Here is a 13,797-nt window from a genome sequence, read left to right on the forward strand (position 1 = left end):
TTGGATAAAATCTAGGTAATCTGATTTTTAATAATTTTTTTCTTGAATTTTTCTTTCTTCTTTTTGTGGAACTGACACTGTTCCATACACACTTTTTTTTCAGATTTTTAAAACCAAGTATTTCTTTCTTTCTTTCGTTTTATCTCTATTTCTTTCTTTCCTTTCTTTTCTTTCTTTCTCTTTCCCTTCTTTCCTTTCTATCAATCATTCTTTCTTTCTTTCTTCTTTTTGTGGAACTGACACTGTTCCTTGCACACTTTTTTTTTCAGATTTTTAAAACCAAGTATTTCTTTCTTTCTTTCGTTTTATCTCTATTTCTTTCTTTCCTTTCTTTTCTTTCTTTCTCTTTTCCTTCTTTCCTTTCTATCAATCATTCTTTCTTTCTTTCTTCTTTTTGTGGCACTGACACTGTTCCTTACTCATTTTTTTTTCAGATTTTTAAAACCAAGTATTTCTTTCTTTCTTTTCTTTCTCTCTCTTTTCCTTCCTTCTTTTCTTTCTATCTTTCTTTCTTTCTTTCTTTCTTTCTTTCTTTCTTTCTTTCTTTCTTTCTTTCTATATACATGTCCGATTGCTTATTCATTTGTAGTTTCATATATTTTTCTATTGCTTATTCAGCTATTGATATAGGTATATTTTAAAAAAATCTTTATATTCATTCATTTATTTATTTATGTATTTATTTATATTCAGTTATTTATTTAGATGTATTAAAGATATATTTCTCTATTTATTTATTGATTTACACAGTCAGAGGGTAAGACCAAAGAGGAGGCCATGTACATCAACAAATCGCTGTCCTTCTTGGAGCAAGTGGTCATTGCCCTGGCCTCAAAGTCACGTGACCATGTCCCATTCCGGCAGTCCAAACTCACACACTTCCTGAAAGATTCCATCGGAGGAAACTGCAATACAGTCCTCATTGCAAACATGTGGGCTGAGAAACCACAGCTAGAGGAGACGGTACGCTTTGAATGAAACACCATAGTGCAAAATTAACATCTGTTCTATGAGATTAGACCCATCTAATACTTACTTGCTTACTTAATCCTCTTCGGGCCTTGAGGCACATAGGGCATCCACCGGACATCTCCATTTTTTGCGATCGGCTGCTTTTGCAGAGGCTTTATTCCAGGACAGGCCTGCTTCCTTTAATTTTTTCTCCATGGTTCTTCGCCAGGTTTTTTTGGGTCTTCCCCACTTTCTCTTCCCATCTGCTGTCCAGTACAGGGCTGTTTTGGGAAATGACCCTTTTTCCATTCTGGCCACATGACCCAGCCAATACCATCTTATTCTTTTTATTTGGCTTTCAATGCTAGTGCAGTCAGATTTCTTTAATAGATCCATTGGTTTTATTTTTGTCGGCCAAAATAAATTTAAAATTCTTTTTAGACACTTGTTTTGAAAGGTTTCTAGTTTCTGTGTTAAGGAGGATGTCATTTTCCAGCTTTCACTTCCATAAAGCAGTACACTTAAAACATTGCTTTTGTATATAGATACGTAAAAAAAAAAATCAGATAAGAAAAAAATCTATAAGATTAATATAGCTCATTTTCATGGATTCCTCACGCTTAAAGTGCTTCACATTGCTCATTTCATCACCATCATCAATGCCCTTTTTCACCCTGGGTCAGGGTATAGGCCACAGACAAACAGTTTCCACCCTTCTCTATCCTGAGCTAACTTTTTTTTTATCTCGTTCCATGTCTTATCACTTCTCTGTATATCAGCTTCTTTCATTCTTCTACATGTTCCTCGTGGCCTTCCAGAGTCCTATTGGCTTTGTTTGTTGTCCTTCATAAATTCTGTCATTGCAGAAACTCTTCGGTTGCCCAAGCTAAAAATGGATTTGATTTGTTCGTCTGTGTTTCTCTAACGGTTTGAGTTTTACAGAAGGGGTCTTAACCCTTGGACAACTCTCAACCTGGAGGACCAGGTGACTCAAAATAGGGGGAGTCACACACCATTAGTCGCTTTTTACGACACGTTGGCTTGGCGTTGGGCTATTCTTGCACCCTCTCAGTTGAGGGACCCAGGACATGGGGGACAATGCTCATTTAGGCCATACAAAAAAATCGTAAATCATTTGCTCATTATCAAAGTGACAAATTTAGGATCAGGCACTGGTGTAAGATAAAGATTAGAAAAAGTGTGTATGAAACAGTGCCAGAGAAGGCAAGAAAGAAAAATACAAGCAAAAAAATTATCCCACAAAAAAAAGGAAGATTGATTTTTAAAAATATATCTGGTACCGTTTTATACAAACTTTTTCAGATCTTTGATTTGCTCATAGGCTTCCTTTTAGTACCCAGTACTTTAACAAAAACTGTCAGTGCTTATAACCAGGTAGTGTTCATTCACACTTGAAGCGAGGGGTTCATGATTCCAAATTTCCTTTCTCAGGGACACTTAGCCAGGATCAGAAATATTTCTTTCATTGTCACCCATCTTGTCAGCATTACTTGATTTTGTTACAAGAAAAGACAATGTACTGTTGATTCAATGACACTGATGCCTTGTTCATAACTTTTTATCTCCTTTTACTTAGACCATTTAAATGGGCAATATAAATAGTAAACAGGGCTTTATTTACCTTGCATTGAAACTACCCATACTAAAGCATTTTTACTAGAGAATTTATATAATGCAATATCCACTGAACGTGTTCAAAGCACTTTACAAGGGGTCCCTGGCCATCAGCAACAGTTAACATGTAGGACGAGACATGTTGCTTCGATGAATTTCAAATGACAATAATGCACGTTGTTTATTTCCAGGTCTCCACTCTACGATTTGCCACTAGAATGATGTGTGTAGCCAGTGAACCAGCCGTCAATGAAATCTATGACCCTGCTGTAAGAATTCTGTCATAATGACATTGTATTGCTTTTGTAATCAATCGTCTCAAAAAATATTTTTATGTCAGGTGAACCTGATTCTTAAAATTGAATTTCAAGCTTAATTTATGAAATTTGATTCAAAACAAATGCCTTCATTGAGGAGAGTGTTTGTTTTTTTTTTTCTCTTTTGACTAACTTTTAAAAAACAACAACTTGAATTTCCTTTTTCTGATCATTTTTACAGAATTTTCTTTGTATAATTCAATTCATTCCAACATAACACTATATTTTGATGTGGTGGGTGACATTTTATAAGTGTTATGCATATTCGCAGTCAGAGTACATGAGAACCTTATTAATCTTCATAGTAGACGATGGGTACTTACTCACACTTTCATTTTGGCCAAATAATCAGAATGCATGCTATAAATTTCAAAACCATTTAAAGTCAGAAATCTGAATGTTTACTTAAGAAAAAAGAAAGTGAATTAAAGTGCGCAGTGTTAACTATCCACATAAGATTAATTGTAACCCAACGTATGTAGGTACCTCTGAAAAGTTCAGTAAAACGATTATCCGCATTCAGTAATCCTGTGCATATAGAAGGAATGAAATTGACATCACTCAGCGCTTTGTTATTGTTTTTAGCCAGTCGTTTTTATGATTATTTCTCATTAAATTCTATCAATTGAACGTTAAACAGTTCATGGTTACATATAGCTTTGTGTGTTGGTACGTTTTATCCGGCTGGCAGAGGTTGTGAGTTTTTTCGCTATTGCATAGCATCTATTCCATGAAACCAGTTTTCTGATTTTATTCATGAAGTTGTTTTTAAAAAAATTGTAAATAGAATCTCATTCACAATGCTAATTCTTCAGGTACCAATAGAATATGTATCTAATTTATTTGGAAAGTGAATATGCAATGAGATTCTTCAATTTTCCAAACTAACCAATTTGATTTTTTGTTCCAGTTGTTGGTGAAAAAATTGCAGAAGGAAATTTGTCATTTAAAATCGGAGCTTGCAATGCATGACACCTTGGTAAGCAATATCATTGTTCATGGGTTAAAAAATTGCCTCCTCTTCCTTTCATCATTTCTTTCATTCTGATTACCTCTTTTCTTTGCCTTTCCCCTCTCTCTGTCCTCTTTACTTTTCTTTTTTTCTTATACTGTTTGTCGTCCGTCTCTCTTCCCCTCCACCTCTCTTCGTTTTCTTCTCTCTCTCTCTCTCTCTATCTCTCTCTCTCTCTCTCTCTCTCTCTCTCTCTCTCTCTCTCTCTCTCTCTCTCTCTCTCTCTCTCCTTTCTATACACTCTATTTTACATTGTCATTTTCTCCCTCTCTCTTACAGTCTTTCTTTTTTCACCATCGCTTTAGGGTTGTAATGATGTTATTTCGCCTCTTATGATGTAGTTTTGATGAACCATTTTTGAGTATTCAAATTTCGAGTGTAAATTTTTTTTCTCTGTTACTTGTGTTAAGTACTTTGATAAAGACTTGTTTATTCTAGACAATCAGCAATAGTTAATTAATTTTAGTATGAAATTATTTTGGCTTTTTGAAGCATTATTACAATCAGTTCTTGTCTATAATTTATCATAATTTTAATTATTTTGTTTTGCATCAGAAATCACTGGTAAGTATGATATTTGGTAATAAATTAGACTTTTGTGCAATTAAAAAACACAAAAAAATATTTTAAAGATTTTACAGTATTATCATCTCGGAGAATCGTTATGCTTTATTTAAAACACTTTTCAGTTTCAAAATTATCGTCACTTGAACTAAAAAAAACAACCCAGAATGATTTGAAAAATGAATTTGATGTATTTTTAGCCTTTATTGCAAATTTTCACTTACATCATTCTGACATAGAAAAATGGGTCAAGAAATAGTGCTTATCTTTTGATAATTTTACAGATATAAGTATCAAGTCTGGTCTTTTATTTTTTATATTTTGTATTCATCGTTTAATTCTTTATTTTATCTTTTTGATTTTTAATTCCATATCCAGACAAACAGAAGTATGATATCGTACGACCCACTGTCAGAACAACAGAAATATGAGATTCGAACCCAAGTGAGGAGATTCTTGGAAGGAAGCCTTGATGAAATAGATGTAAGTTAGAAGAAATCATTTTGTCTTGCTTGTATTGAGCGGTGTTGGTGGCTTAGTAGGCGTCGACAAAGTCAAGAGATGTTTAGCACAATCATTGACTGAATGGGTGGCGATGTTTTCGTCTTTTGATAAAGCACTTTACAAACATTACCCCTCTCAACCCAGATGTGAAAGAGTACTGGGTTATTTAGAACAATGGATATACCGTGTGGCTTAGTGGTGTGTTGTCATGTCTTCTCACTAAAGTCAGGCAATGTTAAGTGTGGTTAGTGGTAAGATAGGTGACAGCGATTCTGATCCCGACATTGAGTCCTTGGTTAAGGCATTCAACACACATCACTCCACTAGACTGATGTGAATGAGTACCTGGCTATAGGCTGTGACGAATATTTTTAAGAGTTTGACATAAAAGATGTCTAACAGGGAACTGGTACTGTATGAAATAAAATACCATGAAGCGCATTGAGCATTGTAAATCCATGGAAATACTCTATAATTGGTCTTTTTTTTTTTTAATCATAAGAGTCTTGTTACTGAAATAAGATACTTTACAGGTGATTTTAGCTGTGCTTTTAACAGACACTTGGTTCTACATGACATTTGGAGAAATACATGATGCATTGTGCGATGTGTATTGAGCATGGCGAATCAACGGAAATGCGCATCATAAATATTCATTTTCAAAGCAGTCATATTGTGAAATTAAACATGGTCATGTTGCTGCTGGCTTAGGATCCCATGTAAAGCGCTTTGTGCACGATATAAAAGCAACAATTTTTTTTGTTTTGTTTTTCATCTGTGTGCAGGTTCTAGCTATATTGGAATTCAAATTGAACAAGAAAACATGACAGCATCAGTGTTTTGAAAGCAGCTATTTTTATGCATTTTTTTTTGTCACTGAATAATCAGAAAGAATTTTCTCATGAAGGAATTCGTGTATTGCAAAAACTAAGAAAAAGTTTCATGGAGCTGTGGTTAATTATGATTTCTTCTGCACTGAATTACAGTGACATTTGCTCCTTACCCTCGGTGTAAGATGAGCTACTTTGCAATGGTGTTTTCCACCAAATTTAACAAGACTTTACCATCCATTATCATCTGAGGGGACAAAGGGTCAGAATGAAACCGACTCTTTGTGGACATCTGCCTGATTGTGAATCTAGTGCTGTTCTGTGTGAGCCCACAGCACAATCTTACCACGCTACCAGCAATCAAATTTAATAAAAATCATTTTGAAAATGTTTTTAAAAATTTCTTCCCTTTAGATTGTGAATTTGCGACAAATTGTTGGTTGTTTTGACACTTTCAAGGAACTTTATCAGTAAGTATTGATGTGTGATTTGATAAATGTTGAAAATTTTCAAAACCAAAATCTTGCTCTATGTATATTTTGACTGGGTTGAATACTCTACAAATTCAGCCATTGAGATTTCTAATTTAACATTTTTTAAAAGCCTTAACTCTTTCAGCGCCATTGGCTGCACTGTGCGACCAGGGCAGAATCTGTTCTACTGGCCTATGGCCGCACAGAGTGGCCAGTCTTGAAGGGAAAAACAATAATGCGATCTAATCCTATTTTCAACAAAAGTATTATAAATTGAACCAATGATATCATTTCTTTCATCAGAACATTCAATTGGCCCTAGGCGGGTATTTTAATTGAGAATTTGCGCCAAATTTGAATGTCGCTTTGCCTTAGCTTGTCATTCTCATGCTGCCTCAATCAGGTGCCAGCCATTTTGTGATGGAAATGCCAATATAGCCTCAGCGCTGAAAGAGTTCAAATGGCATCATCATGTAACAATAAACATTTTCCATCCTAATGACTAAATTACTACTTTTGTTTGACAACAGGGATATGGAGAAAGAAATGGAATCCAGATTGAGAGAGAAGTACATGCTGATTGACAAGACTGATCCCAACTCAATTGCTGCTGCACAACAGGTGAAAATTCAAACACCTCTACTAAAAAACACATTTATTTAGATTTTTGGCGAGCTAACTGCACAACAGGTGAAAATTCAAACACCTCCACTAAAAAACACATTTATTTAGATTTTTGGCGAGCTAAATGCACAACAGGTGAAAATTCAAACACTTTCACTAAAAAAAAAACAATTATTTAGATTTTTGGCGAGCTTAATAGAAAAACCGACTTAAGAACAACAACAATAAAAAAGACAGAACAAAAAGCTGAAGAGGGATATTTGTATGCAGTGACAGTGGAGATTCAATTATTGTTTAGAAATTAAGATTTCTCGAAATATTTATCAAACGTATGGCTCTGAGATCTCGTGGCATGACACAACTTATCACCCATATTTACCAGGGTCATTGATCACTGTGGGAAGCACCACGTTGGAAAAGGCTCTTTTCACATATATTTTTTTGACCATACTCAGATGTAAAATAAGTACATAGCCATTAGGTCTCTTTTGAGTAACGCCTTACTACCGCCATGTCTCATCATAATTGTTGAGGACATTTAGTAGATATTACGCATTATTGAAGATCAGATTTTTGTTTGGATTTTAGTTGCGGAGGTAACATATTAGTGTAGAGTTCAGTAGTCGTCATTCAACTAGTGTCTCAATCCTCTTTGTTGAAAGTTGTATGTTTGATGTCAAACCGTAGGTTTTGTGGAAGATTTATTTTACAAAGTGTATAACAATTTTTAAAAAAATCATAACTAACAGATGCTAGAGGAAATCAAGTATGCAATCTCAGTGAGGCAAAGTGAGGTATATATTGTTTTTATTTGATTTAACTTTTGAAAGTTTTGATTGTTGTTTCTTTATTCTGAAAGTTTATTTCATCCATTTTAGCGTGCAGAAACTGATCAATTTTCAATTTACTTATCATGGTGTTGTTGCTTTGAAACAAATTGCCTTTGTTAGTTGAAAAATGATTTCATTATATTATGATAATAATGGAAGAGTTGCCAAACTTGTTTGATTAATTCTTTATTGCAGTCAAATCTTATTCTCGAGTATTTATCAGTTTATCACTGTATACCTGCTTTCACCAAGAGATCAGCAACAGCGATATGTTTAAATAAAATCTGACTTGCAATGCTGTTATTTTTCTCTTGGTGGAAATATAGAAATAAGTTAGAATAAAATGGAAACCTGCTTGTAAAGGAATAAGATAAAAGCTTCTGTCATACAAAAACATTTATTAAACTGTTTTAAAAGTTAACCAGTATTGTTTGATTATAAAACAATTTTGTTAAATTTATACAATTTGTAAACGTCTTTGTCAATTTTGAAACTTGAAAATTATGGTAACGGTTAAAAAAATATGATAAGGGCTTAAAGATGACAGCTTTACTAACTCTGTCAATATACATGTCCTTTGCATGTATACATAGATCTATATAAATTCTTATCTACAAGGGATGTCCGAAAAGAAACCAGAATCTTGTCATAATCAAACAGTTTTGAATACGTCCACTGGAAACTCATATATTTCTTTAGCTATTTTACGTGAAGTCCCAATGCTAATCAATGCATTTATCCCAGCAGGACAACAGCGAAAATATACCCAACCAAAAGAATTGTTTGTCAAGCTTTGAAAACCAATCTTGAACTTTCTAAACAAGATCTTCTTCTGTCTCGAACCTCTTTTTTCCCACAATTAATTATGCTTTAAGGGCCCAATCAGGAAAAGTCAGATGGTGCCAGATCTGGACTGTGGTAATCAAAAATATTCCAAAAGATTATTTTTTGCTTGACAGTCCCCATGAGGCCCAACAATGAGGTGTGTCTTGGCTACTTCGTCTTGTCGACATCGATCCAGGAAGAAACTTCCTTTCTTTGAAGCTTGTGTTCTTCTGTTAACATTTTTGGAACGATTTAAAACACACTTTCCCATAACCTAACATGTCATGGACAATATCATGTATAACAATTTTTGGAATTTAAAGTTTCAAAGCAATTTCGTGAATCTTTTACTCTCTTATCACATTTGAAGTTCTCGATGTCTTGAATTTTTTACGTTTTTTGTTTCAAACAGACGATTTTTTCATCCAGGCATTTGTAGATTCAAGCATTTTAACAGTTTTTATTCTCCATCCCCCCCCCACCCCATTTTTGAAAGGCTGGTGTGCCAATTGCTGATGATGGAAGTTATGTCGGTGACTTAGAGGGAGGTGGATTTGGAATTGGATCAGCCCCAAAAAGTGCTAGGGGAGATTCGTCTGCTGTCGTCCAGCTCAAGAAGAAAGAAAGAGAAAGAGAAAGGAAGAGAGGGTCCAGAGGAGCAAAGTATATATTTTACATTTATTTATATCTATATATATCTTACATTTTAAGTGTTGCTGTATGCTTAGGACCCTTTATATCCTTTAGGGGGTAGCGTGGCTCAGCAGTACGGTCATTGCTTCATACCTGAAAGGTACCGAGTTCGATCACCCGCTGCTGCGCTGTGTGGCCTTGAGCAAGTCACCTCGCCTTAGCTCTATTTGCGGTGCTGCACTGCGGCTGACTCCTGGGTTATTCCAGTCTTCCCTTGGAATAGACCCTAGAGACAAATTTCCCCTATGGGATGAATTAATGGAAATTTATTTTTATTTTATCTTACATATAATACAGCTGGAGCACATTAAATGGATATTGTACTATATAAAGCTCAAGTTTTAAAACCCGCTATAATTCCCAGAATGTCGACAACGGGATAACTATCAGATAACAAGGAAAAAGAAGGGGGAAAAGAGTAACGTTTATAGAATGTTTTATCTCAGTGAATATTGAAAAATCATCCTACAAAAATTACACTCTAGCACTGCGGATATATAGTTTGGACTTGAACCAATGACCCACAGGTCAGAAACTGGGTGTCGTACCATAAGACCTTGAAGCTACACAGTTTTTGAAGTTACCTCTCCCTATGTCACGTAATATATGACAGCCACACTCCTTTTAAATCCAGTTTTATTTATGCTCGTTTCTCATTGCTTCTTTTGTGTACTCCTCCGTTTACAGCAGCCCGATTGCAGGCAAGACAGCGTCCAGCCCATCCCAGAGCGTGAAGGGAGAGCGAAAGGCTGAGTCACCTCCTACGCCAGTGGGAGAAAGAGTGGAAAAGGACCATGAAGGATCTGCATCTCCTGTCAGTTCGACTGGCAATTTGTCAAGGGCTGATAGGAGTCAGAGACCCAGGTAGGTCCACCTCTGTCTACTTTTTTTTTTGGTTAAAAAATAATAGAACTTTATTGTCTAAAGAAATAGAAATTTATTTTGGTTCATATTGATGCCATTGTAAAATACAATTAGAGTAAAGTAGACATATTCATGTAAACACCAGACACTCACGTAGGCTACATACACATGCACACACAACCACACACATGCACAATTGACTCTTGAATATAACTCGTCAGTCAAATAGAAACACAAATACTACTTCACTGCAGAGAAGGAAACATGAATAGATAATAACAAAACAAGTAATCATCAAGATGATGACGGTGGTGATGATGATCATGTTTGCTACGGGGACAATGATGATGCTGATGATGATGATGATGTTGATGATGATGATGATGGTGGTGATGAAAATTATTTTGATAACACTGATTGCTGTAGCTATCGTTAAAAAATTTCTCATTTCTCAACCATAAGGTTTATGGAGTTTGAGATAATATGAGTTGATCCCAAGTTTTTGACATTGGACCTGCTGTAATAATTACTCGCTTCCCTAGGACAGGATACTAATCAAGCACAAAGTACTTTCCACTGGGTTTTTTAAATTCACCTCCTCAATCACTATTGGTTGGACAGAGGAAACTGCAAAATGCCCTCCTAAAGGGCGCACTGTCGAGGTGCCCTTTTTTTATCGCAGGCTTGAACCATTAAATGATTGTTGTAGCTCAAATAGGGGTCTTTAAATCATTTTTAATGACCTGGGGGGCAGGGTCTGAGGGTTGGGGTGTATGAAAATGAGTTTCTTCAGAATGACAAATAAATATCAATAAGGTATTTTTGATACATTGTAAGCTGAATCAATAAAAAAAACAAAAGAAAAAAATACATCCTTCCTTTTTTGTGCATATGACATGTAAGATATTTTTCTTTCGATGTCAAGTAACATGCAAAAGGATAAACGTTTAATGTGCATATATATAAAGATAAGATTTATGTGACATGTTTAGATGTTAAAAACAAAACCAGAACTCCGTACCTATGTTATGCCATATTTTACTGGCAGCCAATGAAACTCTCTATTCTAAATCATATAGGACTTTTGTGACCTATTCTTTACAATTTTTTAGTTGTTTTTTTAAAATCCAATTTGAAAAAAATATATAAGTATTTTTTGAAATCGAATTCAATCCCATGAGCCTACCATATTATGCCCTTGACTTTTACTCATTGAAGAAATCATTGGGTCATTCGAGTCATTGAATAAATGGTTAGCTCTTCCTTTTGTAAGAACTAACCATGCGGCTATGTGGTCTTGTGATATGACACTCGCTTTTGGAATGGAAGGTCCTGGGTTCGAGCCTCGCTTGGCGCTTAGTTGAGTCAATGACTCGAACAACCAAATAGTTTTCATCCACAAATGAGCAAAGTTCAAAGGCACAATGAGGTTTTGCTTCAGGACTTGAGTTTGCATTCAAAATATCCTTTTAAAAAATCCAATAGATAAGATAATTTTACAAAATCAGTCACAAACAGTCCTGTTTGATTTTTAGTTGGAAAAACTACATTCTTAAGAATTTTCTAAATTTGACAAAAACTCTGAAGTATTTGATATTCATTTCTCCCATTACATTTCTCCTGACAGCGATAGCGTGATGTAAATTACATCATAATTGAAGCGTAACGCATTGACATTTTTAAAAAAAGCCAAGTTCTTGTTTATCATAATTTATTTATTTGTGACACACACTTCATTTTGTTGATAAGTTCTTTTTAAAATTCAATTCAACTTGATTCCATTTATTTCATTATTTGTCATTTTTGATTACTTGAAATATAGGGTGAAGCCCCTGCGTTGACGAATTAGCAATTCGACAGCTCAAAACCATTAATTGTCTATATGATACCAAAAAAAAAAAAAAATGTCATGGAGTAAATAAATTGAAGTGAAGTTATAGTGGACAATCATAGCTTAATACCCCAGTGAATTCAATGCAATTTGTCACAATTTGTTATAAATTTCACTTCTTAAAAACAGGGGATAATTCTTAAATTATAAACCATAAGACCCATGCCTTTAGACTTGTGGTATGACACTTGCCTTCGGATCGGAAGGTCATGGGTTTGAGACTTCTCCAAGTGGCTCATAGTTGAGTCCTCGGAAAAGGCTCTTTACTCACATTCTCTCACTGTAATCAGCTATAAAATGAGTACCTGGGCGTGAACAGCCTTGTCTTTGTCGGAAAAATTGTAGTAATGTCTAACAGGCGTCATGTCTCGTCCTACATGCTATATGTTGTTGTTGGCCAGGGACCCTTTGTAAAGTGCTTTGAGCATGTTAAATGGATATTGTACTATATAAAAGTTCATGTTTTCTTTTTTTTTGAAGACTCATGGAGCCAGAGTTTTTATTTATTTCTGTCACATTAAGCAGCTACTTTATGAACCGGCTGAACCGGCTGCTAGTCGACCCATTTTAACATTTCAAACCGCCCAATAACTGCTAGGTGATCAGAATAAATCATGTGCATAAAGCTTTTTCCTAAGGCTCACAACACGTTGATTGCTTCTTGAAACTCAGACTTATTGATCCAACACCTCTAAATGGTATTACGTTGAGCTGAATCAGATCCTGAAAATTGAATTCGAAGTAAAAGTGGTGAGAATTGAAAGATTTTTTTTTAGACTTTAGCAGTTTATGGAATTTCATTCATTTTTCTCAATGGGGCAATTTTAACCCACCATCTCAAACGGTAATATGTTGGGATAAAAAATCGACCTGGAAAAGTGAGTTTAAAACTAAAATTATAAGAAATTCGAACTTTGAGGTTTTTGCAATGTAAGAAATTGTATTTATTTCCGACCATAATGAAGAGAAAGTAACCCAAAGATTTATATTTGTGGCTATAAATTCAATTTCCAACAACTAGTCTGTGCCAACATAATACCACTCGGAGATGGTGAGTCACACATTTGCTTCCAATAAAATGTTATAGTTAAGCCAATATTTCTGAATCCCTTACCTAACACCAAATGGAGGCGGTTGGTCACATTTAGCTCATGTTGTGAGTTCAAAACAGCAAATCTGCTTCAAAGAGACAGACACAATCTCATTGCTGGTATATTAGTGTTTATTTTGGTTGGAACAAATTCTATGGCGGAAGAGTTTTCAATGTAGTCTGGAATATAGATTGCCTCAAAAAATTAGAGAAGCGAACATCACAATTGAAACTTTTAAATACACGTTTAAACAATTTTATGTCACAGAAACAGTTTTGTAATTTAAAAGGCCATTGTGTTGTTTCTGTCAATATGAATCGTCAAAATATTCCTTTTTCAAACTGTTTACCACTTTTATTTATTGGAAAGCGCATTGAGCATTACGTAATTTTTTATATGCGCTATATAAATATCATATTATTGTTATATATCAGGGTTATATTTTTGCCTTTTTTCAAGTATTTTTCTTTTTTGTTTTGTTTGTTTTTATATTTCTAAAGACCAACTGAGGAGCCTGAAAGGTATTTTGCGCTATCCACAAAAATTTTATCTGTATCTTTTGATTGTGTGAAAGACATTTTTTTCATTTACTTCCATATTTGAAAAATAAAAATGATGAACAAATAGATTGGGAATGCTTTCAGGGCTGTCGGTTTCAACTGTTTGAGTTTTACTTCCCTATTGTTTTTTTTA

General features: G+C 34.7%; 1 protein-coding gene across 4 annotated transcripts in view; it reads left to right on the forward strand.

Annotated features, from left to right (window-relative positions):
• Positions 1-13,797, forward strand: part of LOC144958631 (kinesin-like protein KIF9) — a 54,811-nt gene that overhangs the window by 24,039 nt on the left and 16,975 nt on the right. For 2 of the 4 annotated variants that reach the window (XM_078890730.1, XM_078890729.1), the window contains exons 7-15: positions 751-963; positions 2,778-2,855; positions 3,814-3,882; positions 4,858-4,962; positions 6,228-6,283; positions 6,817-6,907; positions 9,062-9,228; positions 9,946-10,122; positions 13,605-13,625. In XM_078890730.1, the coding sequence (XP_078746856.1) occupies positions 751-963; positions 2,778-2,855; positions 3,814-3,882; positions 4,858-4,962; positions 6,228-6,283; positions 6,817-6,907; positions 9,062-9,228; positions 9,946-10,122; positions 13,605-13,625 (977 nt within the window). Of the gene's footprint in view, positions 1-750; positions 964-2,777; positions 2,856-3,813; positions 3,883-4,857; positions 4,963-6,227; positions 6,284-6,816; positions 6,908-9,061; positions 9,229-9,945; positions 10,123-11,749; positions 11,762-13,604; positions 13,626-13,797 lie in introns of all 4 variants that reach the window. The other 2 variants (XM_078890728.1, XM_078890731.1) reach the window with 2 other exon arrangements.

Source organism: Berghia stephanieae, chromosome 13 (assembly GCF_034508935.2).
Source record: "Berghia stephanieae isolate SIO BIC M18660-M18661 chromosome 13, UCSD_Bste_1.3, whole genome shotgun sequence".
NCBI classification, from domain to species: Eukaryota; Metazoa; Mollusca; class Gastropoda; order Nudibranchia; family Aeolidiidae; genus Berghia; species Berghia stephanieae.